The sequence below is a fragment of the Prorops nasuta genome, unplaced genomic scaffold (genome assembly GCF_024137725.1).
Source record: "Prorops nasuta isolate Cenicafe-Biocafe unplaced genomic scaffold, Cenicafe_Pnas_1.2 PNAS00003, whole genome shotgun sequence".
NCBI lineage: Eukaryota > Metazoa > Arthropoda > Insecta > Hymenoptera > Bethylidae > Prorops > Prorops nasuta.
In genome coordinates this window covers 6,793,822-6,820,484 of record NW_027116800.1, presented here as the reverse complement: position 1 = coordinate 6,820,484, position 26,663 = coordinate 6,793,822, and the positions used below count along the sequence as shown (strand labels likewise).

The 26,663-nt window shown below is 30.5% G+C and overlaps 4 protein-coding genes and 1 long non-coding RNA gene across 8 annotated transcripts; 2 read left to right on the top strand and 3 right to left on the bottom strand.

The window, feature by feature from the left end:
- Positions 1 to 209: 209 nt before the first annotated feature.
- LOC136786252 (leukocyte receptor cluster member 8 homolog) lies at positions 210 to 10,053 on the bottom strand. Its single transcript, XM_066747878.1, has 6 exons — positions 9,585 to 10,053; positions 4,015 to 4,520; positions 2,513 to 3,666; positions 2,098 to 2,431; positions 1,781 to 1,988; positions 210 to 1,371 (listed from the first exon to the last, which is right to left on the bottom strand). The coding sequence occupies exons 1-6, from the start codon at positions 9,728 to 9,730 to the stop codon at positions 1,209 to 1,211; spliced, it is 2,511 nt and encodes an 836-aa protein (XP_066603975.1). The 5' UTR covers positions 9,731 to 10,053; the 3' UTR covers positions 210 to 1,208.
- On the top strand, positions 4,869 to 6,002 carry LOC136786256 (uncharacterized). The gene is made up of 3 exons (XR_010824772.1): positions 4,869 to 5,162; positions 5,617 to 5,657; positions 5,830 to 6,002. It is a non-coding gene; the product is annotated as an uncharacterized lncRNA (long non-coding RNA).
- Positions 10,054 to 13,969: 3,916 nt separating the features above from the next.
- On the bottom strand, positions 13,970 to 15,583 carry LOC136784476 (piggyBac transposable element-derived protein 3-like). Its single transcript, XM_066745136.1, has one exon. The coding sequence runs from the start codon at positions 15,581 to 15,583 to the stop codon at positions 13,970 to 13,972; it is 1,614 nt and encodes a 537-aa protein (XP_066601233.1).
- Positions 15,584 to 20,691: 5,108 nt separating this feature from the next.
- Syn2 (Syntrophin-like 2) lies at positions 20,692 to 23,850 on the bottom strand. Its single transcript, XM_066747101.1, has 11 exons — positions 23,708 to 23,850; positions 23,397 to 23,630; positions 22,963 to 23,067; positions 22,706 to 22,901; positions 22,517 to 22,642; positions 22,270 to 22,434; positions 22,010 to 22,194; positions 21,750 to 21,908; positions 21,450 to 21,674; positions 21,172 to 21,375; positions 20,692 to 21,099 (listed from the first exon to the last, which is right to left on the bottom strand). The coding sequence occupies exons 2-11, from the start codon at positions 23,457 to 23,459 to the stop codon at positions 20,992 to 20,994; spliced, it is 1,536 nt and encodes a 511-aa protein (XP_066603198.1). The 5' UTR covers positions 23,460 to 23,630; positions 23,708 to 23,850; the 3' UTR covers positions 20,692 to 20,991.
- A 266-nt stretch (positions 23,851 to 24,116) lies between these two features.
- Bcs1 (Bcs1 chaperone) lies at positions 24,117 to 26,590 on the top strand. Of its 4 annotated transcripts, none has more exons than XM_066747103.1 (8): positions 24,117 to 24,254; positions 24,686 to 24,895; positions 24,973 to 25,164; positions 25,241 to 25,380; positions 25,454 to 25,648; positions 25,726 to 25,959; positions 26,023 to 26,193; positions 26,268 to 26,590. In XM_066747103.1, the coding sequence occupies exons 2-8, from the start codon at positions 24,765 to 24,767 to the stop codon at positions 26,480 to 26,482; spliced, it is 1,278 nt and encodes a 425-aa protein (XP_066603200.1). In that variant the 5' UTR covers positions 24,117 to 24,254; positions 24,686 to 24,764; the 3' UTR covers positions 26,483 to 26,590. The 4 variants fall into 4 exon arrangements, with proteins under 4 accessions (XP_066603200.1, XP_066603201.1, XP_066603199.1 ...); XM_066747104.1 differs by having other exon boundaries at positions 24,131 to 24,213; XM_066747102.1 differs by having other exon boundaries at positions 24,158 to 24,293.
- Positions 26,591 to 26,663: the final 73 nt, after the last annotated feature.

Genomic DNA, 26,663 nt, shown 5'->3' with positions numbered 1-26,663 from the left:
AGTTCAGCTCTTCGAATTAAAAAAAAAAAGAAAAAAAATTAAAAGGATTAAAAGAGCCCTAGATTTATCTTCTGTTTCTTCATTTTGTGGTCTGCATACCTAGAAGCTTTAATTTCTTCAACACGAAAGGTTTCCAATGAGTGAATTCGTTAACGAGCTCTGTGATGCTTATTAATCACTCTTCAGTCAGAACACCTATCAGTTGCCGAGCTCCTTCAACAATGATACCTAACAGGAACGAAACTTCTTAATCCAGGTACTTATTTTTTGCTAAAACATCATCATCCATAAGACCTATGTAACTCCATTCATATCCATTATAAAAGCACGTCCAACAGTAGCGTGTTATATGTTTTTCTTCTTTTCTTATCAGCATGCATCTATCAGGCGTTTAACATCTTCTCTTCCAATAATCCTTTAGTTTGCTTCCCTTTCCTCCATCAGCCAATGACCTTTCCACTCTTCCCGATGCTTTATAAAGACCTTTAAAAAAATGTTCCTCTTCTAATATTTTCTGCTGCTTCATTGTCCCGTCACGTAAAATTCTTCACTTTGACAGATCTCTCTTCTTTACAAATCGTTTAAGCTTCTCACGTTCAATTTCATTGAAGGTTCTTTGAGTAAATCACATTCGTATCATCCCATATCATTAGAGATAACTACGGAACGTGTAATGGACCCAACGAGTACCTGATTCTGCAAACTCCCCCTAACAATACAAAATCATTCCATCCAGAAAAGCTTGGACAACGAAATTTGCTTTGAAGATAATCCATCCCAATTTAATAGTCGGTTTCATACCGAGCGAAAAATTGACGAACGTCAATGATGATTTATTCGTGGAGTCGAAGAAGAATTTGATAAGAGGTGTAGTCCAAGTATACAACCTGTACGGTGTCGTATATACATATATTACAATGTGCTGTGTCTCCGAAGATTGTATTTAGTACTGGACGGTGCGGTTACTCAGAAGATGAGGATTGAATGATCGTGAAAAGAACCAGCCTGGTTTTTTGATTTTAAAAAACATTCACCAGGTTGGAATATATATGCATATGAATATGCATACATGTGTATCTGGTCACATATGCATATTTCTTTGCTCGGAAACATATGCATATATCTTATAAGAATAATGTGGCACTAGATGTACTCTCTATGCCTTTTTGGATTATCGGTCCTCATGGAGAGGAAAAGAAATCGCCTCTTTACCAACCACCTAGAGAACCAGTGCTTGTTTTACAGTCGATTAGATGTTGTTCGGGATCAGCATAAACCAACCCAAATTCATTGACAAATTCATAAAACTTGTCCAATGATTCAAAGGCCAATTCTGCTACGATGAAATCAACCGCCAAATTTTGTCGATAGCTAAACAGCAGAAGAAAACAAATGTTAGATAATCATATTAATGCATGATTTGAAATTTTGAGTAAAAAAAAAAACAAAAAAGCAAGTAAATATAAATTATTATATTCAACGAAGATATATTCAGCCAGCTGAAACAGAAATCTATCAACTTTTATAACACGTCTTTCCCCTTTGTTTTCCAAAGGCACCGGAAATTCATGCTCAGTATGTATTCTAATCTGAAAGTGAATTTATATTAAATATTTTAAAAATGGCTTTTCAATGATAAATACTTATAGTGATATATGATTTCTTATTAACTATAATTATATCAAATAGACTTTCTTTTTGCAAATTTTGACCATGTAAGGAATTGTTTACAAAATTCTGGAAAAATTGTTAATTATTAAAAATGAAAAGAATTACGTACGATTTAATCATATGCTTGAGGGCGTTTTTGCGTTCTCTAGCAACAAACCAATCCATGAGGAAAGCGGCCATTCTAGGAGCTGCGCTATATAATTTGAAAAAAGCATGAAAATTGCCCAGCCACCAAGCTGAACGAACTTTTAGAGCGTGTTTTATGCACTCGTCCTTCTTGTCTCTTTCCGTTAAGGCCGCCATGATTGTAGTTAAATCTGTAAAAATATAAAAAATTAGCATGAAATGATCTTAATAAGATCTGTAGTAGAGAAAATGGCAAAATAACAGAAAGAATGTAATCGGAAAAATAAAATTATTAACTACCTTGAGTATTCTTCGTGAAGATATAATACAATATACGGTAAGCTATGAATTCACATCGATTCTCTCCACCAACGTCTTGATACAGCATTCTAAGCTGCGTTTGACATTGATTGAACTCTTCATGGTCGCCACGTTCTAATGCTACGCGAGCGTGAGTCTCGTAAACGTGAACTGTGAAGGCATCTCGGATACCCTGAACGGTTAAATCTTGCCGGATGGATTTTAACTGATCGCAGGCGTATCGATAGTCCTGGTCAACCACCCAGCGTTTTTTCACGTGAGCCAAAGAATTCTGAAGAACACTTACCGGTCGAACAGCACATGCAGCTGGAGCCTGGAATTTTCAAAAAGATCAATCACCAATTGGATTTTTAATGAAGAATTCAATTATAGCTATTATAACTAGTCAACTTACAGAAGTTAACCTCAAGTAAGGCTTCTCAAGATCTTTGCAGGTACCGATGATGTGAAGTCCTGTGAAGTCGAATTCAACGGTGGAGTCATCCCTGTTGTTACCATTGAAGCTATTCCTAGAAATACTATCATTAAATCGAGCCGCACGTTGCTGAAGTTTCTCCTTGGAGCCTAATTCCTCAGAATTAGCTAAACCAAACTCCGAATAAAAGTGAGACTTAGTCTTAGCCTTTTTAGCTTTCTTGTTGGCATGGTTTTTGCTATTACGGGAGGACTTTTTGCTCTTTTTGTAATCATAGTCTCGATCAGAATTATTTGAAGACGAGGAAGCGCTACGCCTATACTTTCTAGTAGGTGGACTTCGCGTGTGTGAACGTGACCTTGACTTGGATCTTGATCGTGACCTCGACCTTGACCTTGATCTTGACCTCGATTTTGATCTTGATCGACTTCTGCTTCGGGATCGCCTGTGCGCAACAGAGAGACGAGCACCAAGCCTTGCCCCTAAAGAAGTTGAGAGGCCAGGCTTGCGCAGGTTTCCCTGATTGTTAGCAGAAGCAGCCAAAGGATTACTTATCTTCAGAGGAGAATTTTGCGCTTTTATGGTCATGGTCATTCGTTCACTATGAATGCTAGGTAAAGGCTCCTTATCCCAGTCTTTAACCCATAGTGACCCATCGTTCGCAGCGCGCGTTATCTTCCCTTTCAAAATAATCTCTACTTGATCTTTATCCACTGCTGTTTTACACTTCTCATAACATCTATTTACATAATTTTTCAAACTTTCGGGCCAATCTCCCACTGGATTGCTATTTGCCATTGGACTGGAGTTTACTGATGGTTTACTGATGGTAGGAGGTGTGACTACTGGTGGTGCTGGAGAGGGAATATCGGATAGGCTTTCTGTGGGAAGTGGAGGAGCTACTGGTTCACTTTGAGCTGGAGGTAATGGTGGTAACTCAGTTTTCAAGTGGGAGCCAGTGGTAAAGTGAGTGGTTGCATTATTGCTCTGAAAGGTGCTATTATACTGTGCTGCAATACCAAGATTCTTGTTCCTTTTACGCTTTTTTTTTGCCCCCCCGCAGTTACTAGATGGGGTAAAGCCTAAACCTGTTTTTTTATTTGGAAAATTAAAGCGAAATTGGCCATTGAATTCTGAAAAATAGAAAAAAAAATTGATATTACACTTAGATAAGTAGTTAGATCAATTGAGGAGCTTTGGAAGGGCACTGAATAAATCCATCCTTACAAAAACATATATTCGTGACTAATATTAGATAATTTGTTAAAATTTATCATAAAAGCTAAACGAGTTTAAAAAATAATGAATAAGAAACATATGATTATTCAGCTTTACTTAAAATTACCCTATTTTTATGATATACTTTAACAATTAATTGATAAACAAAGATATTACATGTTTTCATAGTAATGTAACTATTCTATTTTTCTCCAAGGATCCTCAATATGAAATTAGAATAAGAATAAATTTTGTTAACTCACGAGATGTATCAGTTTGCATTCCACTCCAACTATTATTATAAGGGAATGAATTATACATGAAAGGAGGATGATGTATAGAAGCTTGCTGCTGGTTGTTATGCTGCTGGTTGTTATGCTGCTGATTGTTATGCTGCTGATTGTTATGCTGCTGGTTGTTATGCTGTTGGTTTGACTGTACAGGTCCTGGTGGAGGACCAGGGGGAAGAGGAGGAAGATCAGAGTCATCGTCCAAAGGCATTGGAGTTCCAGGTACTGGAGGCTGTTGGTGCACCTGCTGGTTAACTTGTTTACTTCCCAATTGGTTTTGTGTTTGTGATTGTTGTTGCTGTTGCTGCTGCTGATGCTGCTGCTGTTGATGTTGTTGCTGGTGTTGCTGTTGTTGCTGTTGTTGATACTGTTGGTGTTGCTGCATCTGCTGTGGATTAAACTGCTGTCCATAGCTTACCATTGGATTGGGATAATAAAACATTTGTCCTTGTTGGTTGTACCCAGAATTATACATTTGTCTGTAAGAAAAAATCATATTATTACAATATGACATTAAACTAATTTTCACAACTAATTGTAATTAATTAACCGTTTTTAGTTATAATCGAGCAAAGAGCGAAACTATGAGCTATGTATATTTTTCTTCTTTCTTATTAGTTATCAACTGCTATTCATGAATGTAATAGCTTTAACTATACAAGTTTGCCATTGGAAATTGTATGCGTTCTCGCATTTACTTGGCGTCAATCAATTAATGTGATTGGTCAGTTTACAAAAGCGTTGAATTTTAATGACCAATCATATCAATTCGCTTTGAAGCAAAGCTTCGAGGATTTGGAATTCGAACCGAACCTTCTAACCTCTTTCCTTTCAGCTATCGGATTATCGTCGGTCGAGAAAGGCATAAATCACTTTTGTTAAAAAACAGTCTCCATTAGGGAGGGAAATTAACTATCTGTTGATCCTTCGGAGAATACAACCACGATGCTCTGCGCTTAGTAAAATATTCAGTGTGATTGATTTTAAAATACAGTAAAAATATCAATGTATTCAGGTTTTTAAGAAACTTACAGCTTCTTCAGGATGTTTCTGTCTAGTGCAGTTGCAACAACTATGTCCATGATGTTACTAAACTTATAGCACTATTGTGTCTGTATTATGTACGTATAACGTTTCAAATTAAGTATCTTTTAGAATTAAATTAAGAACAATCCTATATTATACACCATAAAACCAGCAAAACGATAATAAACTAAGAATGTGTAGTAGTGTATATACTACAAATACAATATACTACCAGCGCTATCTAACGCCATCTTTTGTAATTGTTGTTAATGCGTTTACGGTTTAGTTTACACTTGAGATGTTTACAAATGAGTTTACAGTAGCTTATACAGGGGTTTTCTCTAAAGGCGGAGCATAGAATTGTATTTTATAGTACTGAAGCACTAAACTTAACAATTACATTGTGTTACATATTCTTATCTCCGGCATCTTGCTTCATTAGTTTGTTTTCAAATACACGGAGCGGCAGTTTATTGTCGTTTTGTTCGTCTGCACAGTATTCTGTCCATATCAAGCTTAAAACCCTGAATAATTCATTATTCATTACAGCAAGTGCAATATGGGGTTAGGAATTCTCCAGCATTCTGAAGGTAATTTAAACTAAATAGCCATAATACTCTATTTTTATTAATAAAGTGAATATAGTTCACATAAATAGCACAACAAAATCAACTCAAGTTGGAAAACTTGGAATCATTAGTAAAAATTATTTTAATGGTAGGGTAGTTTGATTCAGTAATAAATTTTTCAAATATGTTCCAGGTAAAATATAGGTCTGACGAAGTTGAAGTATTTAAAACTATAGAAATTGTATAAATGATAGTGTATATTAAATTTCAAAAATAGTACTTTAGAAGCAAAGGTAAATTTCAACACATTATTTATAAGTTATATGAGATCAAAGTATATATCTAAGATAATGGAAAAAGTATGTATTATTTTTGTAATAGTTGAATGATATTAAGTTAGCTAAATTTTTGAGATTTACTATGATAAGATTATTAATTTAGATGGACCTATTTATAAAATATTTATAAGCAACAATATGATTTTAGTAAAAAATAATAGATTGGTTGCTTATAAATTATACTATATTATCAGATATATTTTTAGTAAATGCTCTGTTTTTCGTTTCAAAGTAATAATTAATATATTATTGAATTTATTATTTAAAAGAGTTTGATAGATTCAAATATACTGAAGGTCTCCATTTAACAGTAAGTCTTTAATAACTGAACTAAACAGCACTATCAATATATATCTGTACATGTTATTAGTTGCTTTTTAACTATTATTATTATATTATCAAATTTGATGATTTTGCACTGTTTAGTTCACTTTTGCATAGTAATTTTTCACAAATGATAATTTAAAGAATCTTTTGTTATCATTAGAATATTAGGAATCAGAATAAACATCTGTACCTAGTTTATTATTATCAAAATTGGAAAGAGAATTTACTAACAGTGGAATAACATTGCTGTTGGTGCTAATGATTACACTTTTATTATAAAATCATTCTTATGGTAGCTAGGATTATATTAGTACTGACTTAATTAAGAATGTAATATTAAGACAAACAGATATTGTTTAAACTTCATAAATAAGTAGATCTTGATATAAGAAAAAGAGAATGGTAAAATATAAAATCACATTTAGGTAACTTGTTTCAAAGATATTGTACATTAAAATTACAAAGAAGTCTTATGTAAGTGTATAGGTATGTGAAGTTGATCTATTTCAATTATTGAATAATACAAAAACTATCTGCCTGACCATTTTACGATTTTCACGTAGCATTATAAGTGTTTAAAAAATAACATGAAGATTTCAAATATATGTTCATATTCATTTGTTCTTATTTCAGTATTGCTATGCAAAAGTTCTATGTTACTTTTATTTGAAGCCCAGTGAATAAATAATATTAAGAAAATGGTGGATACATCTGTTTCAGAAACATTTTCTGAACCCAATTGTACAATATCTTTAAAATCTAATACATTACTATGTTTTTGTATATAAATATTCTTTATTTTTATATCAGAATCTATTCATTTATGGAATTTAAATAATAATATGTGATCATTTTCAAGCAATAGTTCTAACTATTTTAATATTATTCTGATTTTGTAGATTTTTTATCTTTATATTGCTTCATATGCCTTTTATATTTGAGTCAGGATTCTTTTTTTTTAATTTACGATTTTGGCTATTTTAGATTATCAGGCAATGTTAAAACCACTTATAAGTTGATGTAAAAAGTGGTAAATTGTCAGAGTTACATAAAACTAGCACTCTTAAACCCTTAACTGCCATCCTCAAACATCTGTGCCTTTGAGCTTTACTAAATCTTTGTCATTGACCATTAAGAGGCTGCTAATTAGTAGTTTCATTTCTATCCACTTAAATTATTTTTATTCTTATTTGTTTCTTAAAATGTAAAAAATATTTATACCCTACATTAATAATTTGAATTTTTTTAACATATTTTGAAACAACAGTGTTGTACTAATTTGCACTATTTTGATTTTTGTTTTGTTTCAAAGGATTTGCTTGTACTTTTTAAAATTGTTCAGAGAGAACAACTTTTTCATATTTGAGACTTTTTCAATCTGGAAGTGGGTGCTGTTTCTCAATCGTTAGTATCTGTTTGTACTACTTTGATTTTCTAGAGATCAACTGCCAGAATATGAGAAATATACAGAATGTTTTGTTGAGAAAATCAAGGTGGTTTTCATATTTTCTTTAAAATTCCACTCAAGGTTAAATTATTATTACTACCTGACTGGTTTTCAAACATATTAAAAATGCCTTTGTTACAGTATCTGCAACAACGTTTAATTTCAAAGATCTGTTTTTCTAGTCTTTTCTTCTGTTATTAATGAGTATTTTTATTTGCTAAAAGTCGTTATTTTGCCTCGTAGATTTCTGGATTCTTTTTTATTGTTGAGAGTATTTAAAAAATAAAAAAGGGTAATTATTCAGTTGAATCGCTGATTGTGGAGTTTCATCTAAATGGTTATTTTTTTGGTGGGAAAATTTTGTTAAATTATCATTTGATCTAAGGGTTTTAGCCACTCTAGACGTATATAAAATAGACATATTTTATTTTCATGAGAATCGTGAAATAGATCGACTTTTCAATGTGTAAGGTCTTTTTTTACAATTAATAAACTAGAAAAATAATTTTGCATATCGATAAATAATAAAATGGCGACTAGACAGCATTTCCCCATTAACGTCTTTTTTTGGAGTACCTAATGATCGCCAAGGTTACTTATACGATTTTTAAGTTAAAACGAGAAAATAATAAGTTTCTTTGATTAGTTTAAGAATAGCTATAGATGTACGCAGGATGGGGACTTTTTATGTGCTGATTCTTGCAAATATCATGCAAATTTGAAAAAAAATGTCTAGCATGCCATGGAATATTGCAAAATAATTGTTTATAAGTTAAGAAATATGCAATGTACCGGGATATTTCTACGCACTTCTATAAAGAAAGCAGTTTTGAATATGGAGTTAAAATTTGAAACTAATCAGTCAAGATTTGTTTGAATTGTGTTTTGGTTGAGTTGAGACGATGTTGTTTTGGAAAAATGCATGTAAAGTTGTCAGCAACTTTATTGAATTGTACCAAGAAACGACAACAGAATCTTTAATTGGAGTATTTAGCGATTATATCCGTTTATAAAATTTTGCCATATTATTCTTTAAATGTTAATATATTTTATAAGCAAAAAATGTTATGTAGCATTTTAGAGTGGTCCAACCTGTTTAGCTTTGTTATTCACTATCAAAACTGCTATATATTATTTTCTCATTGCACTGTATTTAATTGCATTATCAGGCACCAATATTATAAGGAAAGTGACCATAAATTGATTTTTTGTGTGACAGAAAATTTTCTCTTTCCAATATTATTAATAGGATCTTTTAAAATAATATTAACAAAAACGGAGCCGGATATTGCTGAAGAAATCTATTTTTCGATCATTCGATTACCCCTTCAGTTAGCTTACTTTTAATTTGTTTTGAGCCAATACTGTAATTTTTGAAAATTTTATTTTTTATAGCTCCTCCATTATATCATTGTAAATAAAAATGAGCGAAGATTTATTAACTGTTGTCAGACTAACAAAGTAAGCTTTAATATTGAAATTGGGAGAAAATAGTTAGCATATTTATAATTTCACTTGAAGCCTCGTAAGAAAGACAGTCATTTAAGTAAGAAAATGCAGGATGGTTGAATAGATATTCTACGACATTGCTGTGAGACTATCTGTCAAATGGTTCTGGTTAAGAAATTGTGGATACTGATTTATTTGTTTCTTTTTGTGATTCTTATGAGCGACGTAGTAGGTTAAAAGCAATAATCACCATACGAAGTCAACAGAACGAGTAATATTTTATATTCGCTGGTATTCGTTATTTTTAAAGTAGGTCAAGAGTGGAAGAGGAAAAATGGTGGAAATAAGAAAATCCGAGGTGTATTTTAGCGAGATTTGTATGCTTACCCAGCATACTGAGGATACATTTGCATGGTATTGGGTGATGTATACGGCCATGCCATGTTTGCCATTGAACCTGCTGTTGCAACTCCGGTCTGCTGCTGAAATGGCTGCTGCTTCTTCTGCGTAGCTATGACCTCACCTTCTGACATAGCGGAGGAGGTTTGAGCCAACAGGGGCTTTATGTAGATATATAATGTTTATTCCTAATCACTTCTTTTGTTCACACAAATATCGCACTCGAGATCAAATCGAAAGAGCCTGATATACTCAATTAACGCTAAAACCACTTTGTTTCCATATCTAAGAAAGAATCCATAATAACGCTTTAAAGTAAAAAGTAAAATGCTTAGCTATAAGTGATGTTATACAGCCGTACAGGTATCTGGTATATGACACACACAATCACATTATAAGCGTCAGAGCTCCGATTTCTTACTTTGTAAGTGTTCTGAACAGCTCTGCCCTGAAGTGCTCTTCCAATGTCCCACCCAATCCCAATTTGGCAGGAGAGTGAAGTCTCCCGTTAGTTATAGTTGCTGCTTCCAATTGGCTCTGCGCAGGTTATTCTTCTGCTTTATACATACATAGTATGTATGTATGTAGTATCTAGTGACAAACTTACAAGTGTGAAGTGACGTTACTGTAGATCTTACTAGAAATTGGACAAATTATGAACTCCGTTTCGGGCAGTATGCTTTCACTTAACTAATCTCGGATCGGTAATGATTCGGATAGTGAAAGTAATTCACCTTTTAACATGGAAAAAGGGCTTGAACTAGAAAAATGTCTTAAATTTGTAAACGAAGACAGTTTGGTGTTTTAACTATATTTTCTGGAGTTTATTATGATTTCGATCACTTTTATGAATTTATATCATAAAAATTAGTATATAGTTACAATAAAAAGTTGAAAGTTAAGGTTGAATAGAACTGATAAATTAATTGATATTTACTGTTTTTTGCATGGTTAAAGCATGGTTAGGTGTGGTAGGATTTTGCGCGATGAGTGATGAATTTCGCTGTATAGCCTATCGTAGTGCCCTCGCGCCAAAAACCGATGAATCTCGTCCTCACCTTTTGAATCAATGCTACCAACCTCGCACAGGGTTGTCAAATTATATATATCGACGGTGTTACCAATAGCGAAATTTGAAAAAGCTAAAAAGTAGCCAATTCTAGGCCCATATGATTTGATTTTAGGGCCGAGTCCTACCAAAGTTTAATTAATTAAATTAATATAGTACACGTAACATGAACTCTATCACTAACAACCAGTAACTACTTAAAGTAGTATAGTTCACGTAACGGATACTATATCACTTTAATTAATTATGCTTTGGTAGGACTCGGCCTAAACCTAAACCAGGCGTCTTTCTTGTCTGGCCGCTGGCCCTCGGAAAAATGCTCGGTATATTTATCTTAAAGTTAGAACGAAGTTAGCTGAAATGAAAAGGAATCAATTATATATAAGAGAATATAGATTTTAATGGAAATTAAAAGTAAATAAGGTATTTGCACAATCATGTGCAAACTTTATTCAAAGTCTACTCCAAAATCCATATCTTCCATAACCAAATATGCTAATTCATTGTTCAAGTGTATTTGCAATGTTTTGGCAACAAAGGTTGTTTATCTTCTACCAGGAAAACTAGTTTTAACATTTCATTACACCTTAAACAGATATATATATATTAGGGTGGTCATTAAAAAAAATTTTTTGCGGATCCTTAAAAAACACTAGTATTTGATGAGAAACTACAGTGGTTGAAACCTGTGGCCTGACAAATGATAGAAACACGTGCCTCAATGCGATCAAATATAATTTTCGAAGAATTTTACAGTTTTTCGCAGATAACTCATTAAACATTCGATTCTATGAAAAGATGCATATAACCTTTTCTCTGAAGAATTAAATTTTACATAATAAAGATTCTATACATTTTTCTTCTAGAATGCATACTAATCGAGATATTCTTGAAAAATCAATCCTTTTTTTCGTTTATACACATTATATTGATATGTTTATATGAATAATTATTTTTAGTTTACCGTACAATTAACATATTTTATTAAATTAAGAGAAATAAAATGTGTAACTACAGCGAAATTAGAATAACTATACTCATATGAGCATATGTCAATATAATGTGTATAAACGAAAAAGAGGATCGATTTTTCAGCAATATCTCGATTAGTATGCATTCTAGAAGAAAAATGTATAGAATCTTTATTATGTAGAATTTAATTCTTCAGAGAAAAGGTTATATGCATCTTTTCATAGAATCGAATTTTTAATGAGTTATCTGCGAAAAACTGTAAAATTCTTCGAAAATTATATTTGATCGCATTGAGGCACGTGTTTCCATCATTTATCAGGCCACAGGTTTCAACCACTGTAGTTTCTCATCAAATACTAGTGGTTTTTGGGGATCCGTCAAAAAATTTTTTTTGTTAACGACCACCCTAATATATATATATACATTCGTTGTAAGCACTTCCCATTTGCCAGTTCTTTCTCTTTAAAAAATAATCTTCCATTGATTTATCTCACAGTTATTCTGGCAATGTAATATTTTTTTAATCTCGGGATATAATGTGGAAATGGACTTTTAAATTTAACCATTGCTCCAATTATGTTTTAATTCTTCACAAAATACTAGTCAGTTAATTTAATCTACGTCGTGTTCTTCTTGCAGCCACAGCCCTAATACAACTTGCGGGGAATGTAAAGCTGGTCAAACAAACTACGCGTCGTAACTTTGAGGTTAAGAATTACACGGCGCGTAGAGTGACGTGCGTAGCTTGCGATAAATAGTGAGTGGGAGCAAGTGGGAGTAGTGGCCAGTGCCACTGGCCAGTGGGACACGATCGACACGTTTCGACTGTCAGTCGCATCGTGTTCCTCTCATTATTCACTACAATTCACTACCCGCCGTGCTCGCCACCCGTGCGGGGTGCCAACTCTACGCGACGTATAATTCCGGTTTTATATTGAAATCGTTAAGCTATATACGTATTTAAATATGAAATGACAATACTATAAACATCTAACCCCCATAGACAAATAGTCCATAGCACTGGTCTCCACTATAGTTCTAGATAAATTTTAACGATACTTTTATTGATTTGTGTGAAAAAATCATATTTAAAAAATACTGCATTAACTTCATAATTTAAACCGAGCATTCGTAGTTAAAAACAGCTATTACGTAAATAAAAAGAGTAGTGTAGAAAATTGCTGGGAATATTAAATGTAACTATGGAAATTGCTACTTGAAAATAATTGTTTAAATAAAGGAAAAAAAGTAAAAGCCAAATTTTCATCAAATAATTTGCATAAAATTCATTTTCGTTGCTCTACTGACTTTTAAATTGTGAAGTTAGCATAGTATTGTATAAATATTAGCTTTTTACTTTAATTATTAATAAAACAAAAATTCGTCAAAAACTACAGGAATATTAATTATGCTGCTAGAAATGTTGACATTTGATTATGCTAGTAGATGTTACGCTAATTTCACAGTTGTTAATATATTTTTGCTCATCAGTGGTAGAACAAATTGTTTTTATGCATTTTTTTTATTATTCCGAAAAATATTTCATCATTTGTATAGAACTTTGTCAATTTAACCCATTAACGCCCAAAACGGCAAGAATCAAAGGTTTACTTTGCGATCAGATTTAAAGTGCTAAATCTTGTTGCACATATCGCAAAATACCTTTACCTATGTTTTCGAGGTCGCTCTACAAGATGGTATAATTTAAATTATGATTTGGTTGCGTGAAAAAAAGGTATAGTGACTTTTTCCTCAAAAAGTGCTAAAAATTTTGCGACAAAAATTTTAAAAGTTAAATTTTCTACTAAAATTTGATGTTCCTCTTCATTAAAGATGGGCACAAGTTGGCACAAACATTCCAAAGTTTCAAAATATCGTCCGTAGGAAATGAAAAATTCTTGATGGTTGAAGCAAAATGGCGGCAAACACGATTTTTTGTTACAAAATTTCACAAGCTTTTTTCTCATCAATTACGAACTTTATTGAAAATTTCCCAAGGATAAAAATGTCTTATAATTAATTGAAGAATATTCTAAATTTTTTTCAAATTTTTTATAAACAATTTTTTAAATTTCACTCTCGTAATATTAGGAAAAATAAAAAATTGTTTATAAAAAATTTGAAAAAAATTTAGAATATTCTTCAATTAATTATAAGACATTTTTATCCTTGGGAAATTTTCAATAAAGTTAATAGTTTTTTAGAAAAAAATATTAATCTCGTTTACAAGCTGAAATTGGAATATTTTAGCATTTTTTAGGGTCACAAGTCATTGATATTTAGTAGGTTACTTATCTTATACCCACATTTTTCCTATTTTCAATACTCTTTCTTAATGTTTGTTAGGAAAGCATGTTTTGCAAACATATGCGTTGCATCCTTTACAGAATTTGTATGTTTTTATGGGACATGATGAGCATTTGCTCTGCTTTTCTACACGTTTGGATACATGAGTTTGTGTAATTTCTTTTTCTCGATTTGCTAAATAATGCTTAGCAATATCTAACGCAAACTCTTTTGTAGACTTTTTATTCCCGGTACTAGCAGTATTATATATAACAACCGAGTTCGTAATAGATGCCTGAATCAAACGTGTAAAAACTACCCATGTCCATTTTGTACTTCTGATGCTGGGCAATAAATTGTTACAGTGAGCATCATGAGTATCAACTCCTCCCATATATTTGTTATAAATATGAAAAGCGTGTGGAAATTGGATTTCTTTCTTTTCATGTTCTTTAGAACTATAACGCTTTATTGGAAGAGTTGGATTTACACCTGCCGCCGTAGATGCTATGGACACCGGCTTTGAATCCATTACAGTGATGTAATTTATTTGACTATTTTTGTCATTTTTAACAGCAAATGTTCCTCTCTCTGCCTTCTTACATATTTCGTTTTTAATTTTAACTCTATCATTCCTAATAGTACCTGTGGCTCGTAATCCTATATTTCGTAAGTGTAAAATCAAATCAAAACTTGTGAAATAATTATCAAAATAGACATGGTAAAGATTTATCTTTCGAGGAGTTGTATTATGAAGGAAATCTTTTAGTAAATTCATTACTACTCTGCTTCCTAATGCACATTTCATCAGCACATCCGTTTCTATTTGATTCTTACCACAGTACAAATCCCAACCTAAGAGATAACCATTACTAGTACACAGTCCCCACATTTTTAATCCAAATCTTATTGGTTTTCCTCTAATAAATTGTTTCAAGCTCGTTTTGGCATATGATTTTATCATCCTTTCATCAATTGACATTGCAGTTTGGAAATATCCAAATTGAAGAATGTTTTTTTGGAATAAGTTTATCAAAGAACGTATTCGCCATCCTTTATCATTTGGATTATTGTCTGATGCTTTAGAATATTTTATATGAGCTTTTATACTTTCGAATCGATTACGAGACATTACTGACGAAACGACGTTAGCAGACAAAAAGGGATCAGTTGACCAAACGTCGCGTTGTGATTTTCTTTTGTTAAACCATGAAAAAATTAAAATTCCTATAAATATATCTAAATCAGATCGAGAAAGTTCAAAATTATTTTCCTTTGTTGCTGCACTAATATAATTTTTGATTTCATCAGAAAAAAAGGATTCGAATAATTGAACTGGTGTACTTTGCACAATCATTTTTTTCTGGCTGTCAGATAACAGTGTCTCATTTTCAATTTGATCTTTACAATTTTTTTCACCGTCAACCCAGTTATACTCATGTTCTGCTTCTAATTTAGTTAAATTTGCAGAATAACCCTGGTATACTTTTTTATATGACGTACAAGGAAAATCATTATAATTTTCATCGTTTGAACCAGAATCATTATCGCCAGAATAATTAGGATCGGGAATCAAAATTATTTGACTAGATTCTTCATGTGAACTATCATCATCAGATTCAATTTCTGACATTCGAACTTGTCGTTTTCTCTTCGACATTTTTCAATTATCAAATATTTAAGAATATAAAAACTTTAGATAAAGACTATATAAAACGTTACATGTGATGTAAGAAAAATAATTGATATAAAAAAAGAAATATAATAAAGAATGAAGAAAAACTTGTAGTAGACCGTTGATGATAGATTTCACTTCTTTCAAAAAAAGTAAGCGCTAAAAATGTATTGCATACCGTCAGTGAATCTTTTTAAAGCTTTAAGTATTGTGCAGCTCTTATAAGAGAAGTCTGTTCACCTTATTAATATGAAATTCATTTTTTCTAAAAAACTATTAACTTTATTGAAAATTTCCCAAGAATAAGAATGTCTTATAATTAACTGAAGAATATTCTAAATTTTTTTCAAATTTTTTATAAACAATTTTTTATTTTTCCTAATATTACGAGACTGAAATTTAAAAAATTGTTTATAAAAAATTTGAAAAAATTTTAGAATATTCTTCAATTAATTATAAGACATTTTTATCGTTGGGAAATTTTCAATAAAGTTCGTAATTGATGAGAAAAAAGCTTGTGAAATTTTGTAACAAAAAATCGTGTTTGCCGCCATTTTGCTTCGACCATCAAGAATTTTTCATTTCCTACGGACGATATTTTGAAACTTTGGAATGTTTGTGCCAACTTGTGCCCATTTTTAATGAAGAGGAACATCAAATTTTAGTAGATAATTTAACTTTTAAAATTTTTGTCGCAAAATTTTTAGCACTTTTTGAGGAAAAAGTTACTATATCTTTTTTTCACGCAACCAAATCATAATTTAAATTATACCATCTTGTAGAGCGACCTCGAAAACATAGGTAAAGGTATTTTGCGATATGTGCAACAAGATTTAGCACTTTAAATCTGATCGCAAAGTAAACCTTTGATTCTTGCCGTTTTGGGCGTTAATGGGTTAATCCAGAGATTTTGTTATTTTTTAACTTTTTATATTCTTTAGGAGTATCGGAAGAACACAATATTTCCAGATGTTTTTAATTCAAAACTTTTTGTCAATTAAACGATCATTATTTGAACAATTTTATATTTTCCAAAATCGGAAAACGTTACGCTGTAGAAAAGTTTTTCGTAAATTGGATAAGCTTCGACAAGATATAAAACGGTTTTGAAACATCGTTCTTATATTAAAAACTGTAAAATTCGGATTTCAATCTATATTAAAATTATCGTTATTCACAGTCTGTTTAAGAAAAACTTTTATTTAAACCCTATCCAGTCATTATACTTCAAAAAATATTTTTATCTTATGGGTTTCCTATTTTTTAAATAAAAAATATTTCTGTAAAATTGGACACCTAGGGATCATTTTGGTAGATAACAAATAATCTGTGTAAACTTCTAACAATCCATATATTTTAAAACATATTGTCAATTGGGGCATAGATTTTACAACATAATATTAGCTTCAAATTTAAAATATATAACCATAATTATTAAATTAAAATTTTGTAGTTGTTTGTTTTAATTTTATAATATATAAATTTGTAACTATAATTATTCTTGATATTAATTTTTGTCAACTCTGCAGAGAATGCATTTAAATATATTTATTTAGGTAATTAGAAAGTAGCGATAATTGTGTTGTACTCTGGTAATATTATTAGATAGATAAACTTGTTTTTTTTACTTTACATAACTATACCAAAAAATTATTTTAGAACTTTAATTGTGGCTAAACTAATAATACATATTTATGTGTGTATCAATAATTTTCTATGACCCGTCTATTAAAATTAATATGCCTGTAACGGTATATAAATAATTTAATTAATATTTTAGTGTGCTTAGACATTAAAATATGGAAGAATCTATCAAATGAAAATTATACGTATTATTGTAATATCGGATGAGAAATTGACCACTACTGCAGGCAACTTTTTCAAACCTTCCATAAATTTGTGTTATTGATATGTTTATAGTAATTTTAATAACTTTTGTTGCTTTTAAAAGTAAATAAATTTCTCAATTTTAAGTTTTCAATATAAATAGATTCTTCCAATAGTGTACAGTGTAATCTAATATCTTAATATCAGATTCATTGTATTTTTTTCTAAATATTTTACCTATAAAACATGTAGTTGTGCAGTCCTTTTGTTACCTATTTTTATTTTATTTAGCCAAGTTATCGGTTAACCCTTTCACTGCTCCATCTGGATATATAGGTTTACTCTCTTTCTCTATGTTATATATTCTGCACTAATTAATTGTCTATAATTCATAAATAAAGATATTTCAAAATTATTATGAAATAGAATCTCGCATTTTCTTAATATGCTTTTATTACGCAATCACAGTAAATTTTTTCGCAATCTTGCATGTTCTACGTAAAAATCGAAACTAATGCTTGGATAGCGTTTACCTATGTTTCGTAAATAGGCAATGATAGGGTTGAATACCTTTAAGATTAAGTTAAAGTTTTTCCAGAAGGATTAAAAAGAGTTCTTAAGCTTTAACTGTACTGGATGCATATAGAAATTCTTATTATATGTAGCAGTTTTAAATGGTTTTATAGTACTAGTCGCATCAATTTGTTTCACATATTATGTACTTGAGTTTGGGTTTAAAACGTACAAACTTTACCATAATATTATCCAATGCTGTATCATAGGTAAATTATTACATATGTTTTATATAAGTTTTCTTAAGAAATAGAAAACAAATCATTTATTAATCTTAACGAATTATTGCATTGATAAAACTATTTTCTAAGAATGATGATCATTGTGTTGAACCGGTTATTAATATACCTGATGAAGAGATAACAGTAGGCGTAATTATTTAGTAGAATAATTTGAAGAAATATTTTTCTACTAATTGATTGTAGGCACTTTCTACGAGTAATTATGAACTCTGCTGTAAAAATCCGAAACGAATAAAATTCTCATGATCTTTATAATTTTAAACACATAAGTGCACAGGTTATAGGATATTTTCTTGAGAGATTTACTCAAATTTTCAGAAAATCAATATATAATAATCATATATATTAATACTGTTAATACTAATTAAAAATTGAATAGACCCAAAAACATATTTTTCATTTTATCTTACTGCTGCAAATATGAAGAAAAACTTGAAATATAACTATTTATTCTTATTTCGTTTGCTATATTTATGTGATCCTATTGTAATGCTCTTAATACATATAGATTACTTGTGTTTATTACTATTCATAGCATTATAAGGAATATATGTATAGATAGTCATAGATTAACAAATTCCTGTTATAATTGTTTTAAAAATTTCAATTGTCTTGTATATGCTAGCAAAATTTGTTTAGTCAACCTTTAAGCTATTAAGGAACTATTAACAATTAAGCTAAAGGAAAATATTTAAAATATATTTGTGTAATTTCTGATATTAAAATAACAGGAAATAATTTTTACATACTTTTTCACACAATTAGCTTGATTATTTTTCTTCTATTTTTTCTAATATTACACAAATAACAAAATTATTTTATTTGAATGAATCTTGCTTTGATTATTAGTAATAAAATATTGTACTTGTTATTCAAGATTATTTGAATCATATCAAATTAAATTTTAATGGGTTATACTTCATTTTATATACTGGAATATTTCTTAGAACTAAGTAAAACATTTTATTCTGCATGAATATTCAAAGCAAGATTTATGTTAATCAAATAATTTTTTTAATTCGTGTGTTTATATATCTCCAAATTAAATTCAAAACAGCATTTCTTATCATAGCAATCCTGATTTTTTTACATTTCTATAAACTCCCTCGTAACCAATACTCTTTTTTACGAATAATTCATTTTGATTAACCCCTCAACTCCCAATGTGTACACACGTCCTTATATGAAAAGTTATAACACCATTGATATTTTGAAATTTAATATCTAATTTTTATTGGGTTACTTATTATAAAGGTATAATCAGAATTTTCCAATTCAAAATAGTATACCCAATATACCGGAGCTAAAATGTAAAAATTCAATCAATTTGAGAAAATTTTGATACATAGGTTATTTTTGGAACGCTGATTTATAAATTTGCCTCTAAATTTCTCAAACTCAATATAATTCATTCAGTATAGCAAGTCCTAAATATGATATACAATAATTAGAATATGATTTACGATAATTGAAAAACAGAACAAAAACTATATTGTTCGGCAAAAACGTCGTTATGTAAACGAATCCATTTTATAAAGTTTTGGCGTACAAATTAGATCCACTATATTAAATATAAATTTTTCAACTCGTGTGGTTCTCGTATTTAATACCCAACATCCCCCACATAAAGAAAAACAAATACAAAACTGCAACAAAGTTGCTGGATTTTTGTACTTTTGTCCGCTATTTTTGTTTTTAATTTTGGCTATAAATTTCTAATCAAAGGGGCAAAAATTAAATATATATATCAAGTCAAATTGGTCCGCCCAAATTGCCTCTGCATTTTTAGCCCACTTTGGATATTTCGATCTCGACAGTCAAGGGGTTAATCTCTATATAAGCTAAAAAATTAATATATTTAGAAAAAAAGAAAGTTTTTTAATCTTTTATATTTTAGAAATTATGCGATGAAATAATTCTTTGGTTGCCACTTGTTCAAATTGAATATACAAACATATTATTCAGTGCCTAAAAATGTAAAAAAATAATAAAATTGTATATATATATCTCATTTGCTTCAAGAAATTATTTCAGAATTCTTTATAGCCGAGTAATACATTAAATATTTATTGCTCTAAATCGTATATTGTTATATTTAGTAATGTTTATCATGGTGAAATAAATTTATGCTTTATTTACTTAAGTGTGATATGAATATTAATAACTCTCAATAAAATGTAACTTTCACAAATTAGTCTTCCATTATTGTGCACAATAACGTTTACTAAATGACTATAAATATAATTATTTTAATCAACTGCTACGCATTGTTCATGGTTTTTAAGGCACCGATAAATGCAATATAACATAACAAAGTTTTTTTTGTTTTGTGATATATATAAACTAAAATTTATGCAACTTAAAAATCATGAACGTGTGCATTTAATTGTATTTTAAAGCTATGAATATTATAAAGAGGCAATTAATACAAAAAAAGACAAACAACATAAATATACTTTAATAGACTTTATAAATTTACGCGTAAAAATAGCAATTCCTGTTTCATATTAAAATAAATAAAAAAGAAGTAGAAAAGAAATGTATAGTATTTAATATAAATAATCATAAGAAGCAGGTAAGCTGAAGTATTGTAATTAATTTTTGGGTATAATGACTAGAAATGTGTTTTATCTTTAGTTAAACTTGTTTTAAGCTCTCCCCTTTTTACTTATGTTACTGTAACAAAACAGAGGAGCAACCTCCCCCCTTCTTCCTTAACAAATTGGTATTGGTGAACCATATCAAAATTCTTTATGGCGTTGTTGTAGTTAAAAATGTAGGGTCCACTGCAGCTACTTTAGCAGTAATAAAGGCGTACATGCAGAACAGTAAATTCTGTAATTGGGAACATTCCAATTCCTGTAAAGTGATAGTAATATTGCAATTTTTAATGAAATATAGATAAAGTTCATTAAAAATACTCTTTTATACCTTTGTTTCTATAGCAATACTGTCCGGTTCTTGAAAATGTAATTTAAGTCTACTTTTTCCATCATCACTGGAACCTTTTAATTGAGAGAATTTATAGCGCCATACAATTTCTCCAATTCCTTCATAAGATAATGTAAAACCCTGTGTCCATTCTAATGTTAAGCCAGCACTTCGACCATTAAAAGTCACAGCAAACGTCTTACTCTGCAAGGGAAACATATATAAGCAAATAAATATTATATTTTAATAAATTTATTAATTGAAGTACATCAACTAACTTTTAAATGTGTAACTGCTGAATATACAGCGGAGTGCCAAGCAGCCTCTACTCGTAAAAGCTCCTGTCTAGTTTCAACGCTAAGATAACGCGGGGGTTTCCCTGGACATTGGGCTAAGAAACAATGCTGTCGTTCGTCAACATTTTCTGATTCACGCATAACGCGAAACATAATTTGATAAACTTTAAATGTAAGAGCGCAGCGTGACCAATCCCCTATATTACACTGAGAAAATAATGTTTAAACTTATAATATTCTTTGAAGCTGAATAATGGTAACAAATAAGCAAATATTACTTACGGGCGGAGTTTCGAACAATAATAAATCTGGGCCCTTTAAAGCAAGAAATCTTGGTCTGTAACTTTGCCATGGTTGATTACTATTACTTATTGCTTCATTTACCCAACCCATATATTCTATACGTTCGCCAACTCCAAAATTGCGATTGTATAATTTCATCTAAAATTGATAAACCATAGCATATTAATAAACCAATAACATCTCTCAATATTTAATAAAATGTTAAAATTTCTACCTTTTATAATCTATAATATAGTTACCTGCAAGTTCGTTAATCCAGTGATATTGTCAGTAATGTATTTTAACCATTGGCTTAAGATAGCACTGTCATCACAATGTATTACTCCAGTACGTGCTCCATTTAAACCTCTCACTTCAAATGCATTCCGTCTTAATTTATCAGTACCAAAGATGTATCGTGTAACATATGCCATCATTAATGGTACTAAAAATATCATAGTTAAATGTTTGGAAGAGGCATAGTAATGTAAAATGTATTAATGAATAAAATAAAATTTACCTGTGATAACATCCATCCATTTTTTTGGCTGCACTGAAGTTGTTGATGCATTTGAATCATGCCTGTTATGCCCTAATCTGGAACTACCAGTTTGTCTGTTTGATGATAGCCATCCATCTTCTGTTCCTCCATTTGCTACATTATCTAGCTTTTCTTCATCCTTTTCTAATAATGAATTCAAAATCAATAAAATAAAATTTAACTTTTATTAAAAAAATATATTAAAATAATATATTAAAAAAATTACCAGTTTTTTGTAAGAATGGTTTGGCTGCTCTATAGTGCTTAACTGTTAATACTACTAAATCTCCTGCATTTCTTAAAATGTTAACAGCATCATCATGGCTACAAGCTGTTATATATTCTCCATTAACTGCAAAGTTTAATAAACAAATTAATACATATAAATATTGAAATATATTACTTCTTTAAATACCTTTAATAATTGCATCCCCAACAAAAAGTTGTCCACACTGATCTGCTGCTTGGCCTTTATAAATTCTAGAAATGAGAACAGGAAGCTTGTGCTCTGCACCTCCTTTTATGCTTAATCCAAGTCCACCTACTTTTTGTCTTGTAATTTGAATCATTCTTTCCTTAGCATCCAGTGGTGGTTTATTGTGATTTGCTGCCTAATTAAAAGAAATGGGTTTTACTATAAAAACTATTAAAAATTACTATTATAACGATTACCTCTAAATCTTCTTTTTGCAATTTAAGTACTTCCATAGACAAGTACAACCGCATAGGTATGGGTCTGCTTTTTCCATCACTAACTGCTACCATACCAATCCTTACCTTAATATATTAAAAAAAATGAATAAAAGTTATAACAATAAAAAATACTTGAGGAAAAAAGAAAAAATACATTTTTGTTGTTTGTTTAACACTGCTCTCTAGTGCTAAATTTTGAAAAATGATAATATCCCAAAAAGCTAAGATTTTTTTAAAGAAAAACATGTACATTAAGTACAACTGCATATAGTGCAACAATTGAAAACAAATTACAACTATTAATATATTTTTAAGAATAGTTTTCATTGTGCTATCCAATTTATTGATTGTCTCTAAACTGTAAAAGTTTACTGCAAAAAATTAAATTTCATTACATATTGTAGTTTACATACCTTTAGCCTCTGATCAATTCTCTCCTCTATCGGAGTAGTCATTTTTGTCGCGTTAATTTTCATTATATTTTGCCCGCAATTACTTCTCAACCGCCCCTAAAATCTTCTGCCATTTATATCTCCACTTAATAATCCAAGGTCCATGACATCCCACGAAAACTGCATTTTCACTTATATTAACAGTAATTTAACATTTCCAAGTTATTAAAGTTGACCAAAACGTTAATAAGAAGCCTGTAATAATATCGTTTTACTGAAAGGAGGAAACATTGCTAAAAGCCGCGGTTACAACTAAGAAATAAATTTCTCACGAGAGAGCTCCGGAACAGCGTATTAGATATATATATATATATATATATATATATATGTGTATGTAGTTTAGCTTATGTTTAACTGTGCGAATGAGAGAAAGATGTGAAAAATCATCAAAAAATCGAGGCAGATCGAAATTCGAACCCTGCTATCGTGGTCCCATGTCTTCCTTCATACTACTCAAACTACTTCATACAATACATACACCCATGACAATACCAAATAATCACTGTAACAATTAACGTTTTTTCCCGATTCCACCAGGCAGCAAGTAAATGATTCTATTCCAAAGATACGGGGTACGCAACCCAAACGTGAATGAAGGGAATAAAACAGCCATCAGGAGCTACCATTGTCGATTAACAACGACAAGTGGAGCAAGTGGACACTAGAAAGACACTATTGACACTAACTGAACTGAACTGAACTGAACCATACAAACTTGCTTTAATTTCTGCAGGTTCCCTGACTTCCCTGTTCCAGGCCAGGCAACAGCAGCTCTTCTGTACTGGCAACTTTGTGTTTTATACATATACAAGGTGTCCGGTGAGTCAACCAGAGTCAACTTACAACAAACAAATTAAGGTAGAGCGCGTAGAGCAAATGATTTTAAGATTAAAATTCTAAAGTTATAGTTTGTTAGGCAGTCTTACTTGAAAAGTTATTAGAGAAAAAAAGCTCTTGCATTCAATGCTTCTTAATAGGAAAACTATTTCAATAACCTTCTATTGGTCAGGCATCACTTTACTACTTAAAATAATCTGGGGATAGCAGATAGAAAGTTTTTCGAAGTAAAGAATCTTAAATTCTTAATACCTTCTTAGTTAACTGCTGCATACAGAAATAGTATAAGAATTTCATTCTTAAAACCATTCACTTTATATGAATTTACTGGTTTGGCATGAATTAACCGGACACCTAGTATACGTAATAGTTGTACATAACCTCTAATTCAACTTTATTGTATGATTTTTTAGCTTTTCTTAAAAAGATGACAAAACTATAATTAAAAATTCCAAATTATACTTATCTAATTATTAAAGTATAGCTGCCAACATGACAATTGTTGATTACATACAAACCTTATCTGATAATCCTTATTTTGGAGCTGGCTTTGGTCTATTTGGACTAGGAGCAGGAGCAGCATTATTAAGGAAAATTTCACAAGCTGGAATGATCTATTTTAGGTACTTTTTCATAATAATTTCTAATATTTTAACAATCATTGCTTTTTCTTTCAAATAATGTTTTCTTTTTGATGTAGACGGAATTATATGATTACATTGGAAGTTCCTTGTCGAGATAAAAGTTATCAATGGCTTTTACAATGGATTACACATAAGGGTGCTAGAGAAACTCAACATTTATCTGTTGAGACAAGTTTTGAACAAAAAGAAACTGGTCATGTTAAAACTAAATATGACTTTATACCAAGTATAGGAACCCACTTTTTTTGGTAATACAAATATATTTTTCAAATTAAGATTTATAATTAATATTTATCACCTTTGATGGTTACTTTGCATCCACAGGTATCATGGAAATTGGATTAAAGTCGAAAGAACAAGAGAACAGCAAACATTAGACTTGCATATGGGTGTTCCATGGGAAACTGTTCAGCTCACAGCGTTTGGGCGAAATAAAAGTTTATACTTTAACATTCTTGAAGAAGGTTAAACTAATTACTAAAATTATAATTTGACAATTTGATCAATGAAATTAGAAGCTATTTCTTTTCATCTTAGCCAGACAAATGGCTTTGAAAGAACATGAAGGAAAAACTATAATGTATACTGCAATGGGAAGTGAATGGAGACAATTTGGACACCCCAAGAATAAAAGGCCTACAGATTCTGTAGTATTAGACACTGGAATTGCTGAAAGAATAATAAAGGATTGTCGTGAATTTATAGAGAATCATTCATGGTATAGTGAAAGAGGTAAGAGATTAAATCTTGTTAATTATTTAAGAAATGTATAATAATATTAAATATTATATCATGTAAATTCAATGTAGGTATTCCATACAGAAGAGGCTATTTGTTATATGGACCACCTGGATGTGGAAAATCGTCATTTATTACTGCATTGGCAGGTGAACTTGAACGAGGAATATGTGTTTTAAACTTGTCAGAACGGGGTCTGACAGATGACAGATTAAATCATTTACTAGCTATAGCACCACAACAAACCATTATGCTACTAGAAGATGTTGATGCAGCATTTTGCAGTAGAGAAGAGTCTCCACAAGGTATTTCTTAAATTCAATGTAAATAAATAGTTAAAACGCTAAATAATAAAAATGTTATTACAGTTAAGTCAGCATATGATGGTTTAAATAGAGTTACATTTAGTGGTTTATTAAATTGTTTGGATGGTGTTGCTTCTGCAGAAGGAAGAATATTATTTATGACAACTAATTATTTGCAAAAATTAGATCCTGCTTTAATTCGGCCTGGTAGGGTTGACGTAAAAGAATATATAGGTAATAGGAACATCCATTTTAAAAAAATGTTTACCTTATATCTTTGAAACAATAACAAAATATTTTATTCTTAGGCTGGTGTAGCTTTGAGCAAATTGAGCAAATGTTTCTTCGATTTTATAAAAATCAAGATAAACCAGCTTGTGACTTCGCGCGTCAATTTGCAGAATGTATAGTAGACTATAAAAAGAATGTGAGCCCTGCACAAATTCAAGGATTTTTTATGTTTTATAAAAATGATCCTGAGGGCGTTATAAATAATGTGTCACGATTATGGGAAGTTACATAATTTAGCTAAAAGTAATTGTACCAATGAAATTTTAAATAAATTGTAAATAATTAAAAAATTTTGCTTTTACACTACAATAATAAATAAATGATTTGTTATAAACATAGAGCTTTACTCCTACAAATGTTATACACATGAAACATATAATGTAAAGGTACAGCACATGTATAATTTTTCATTT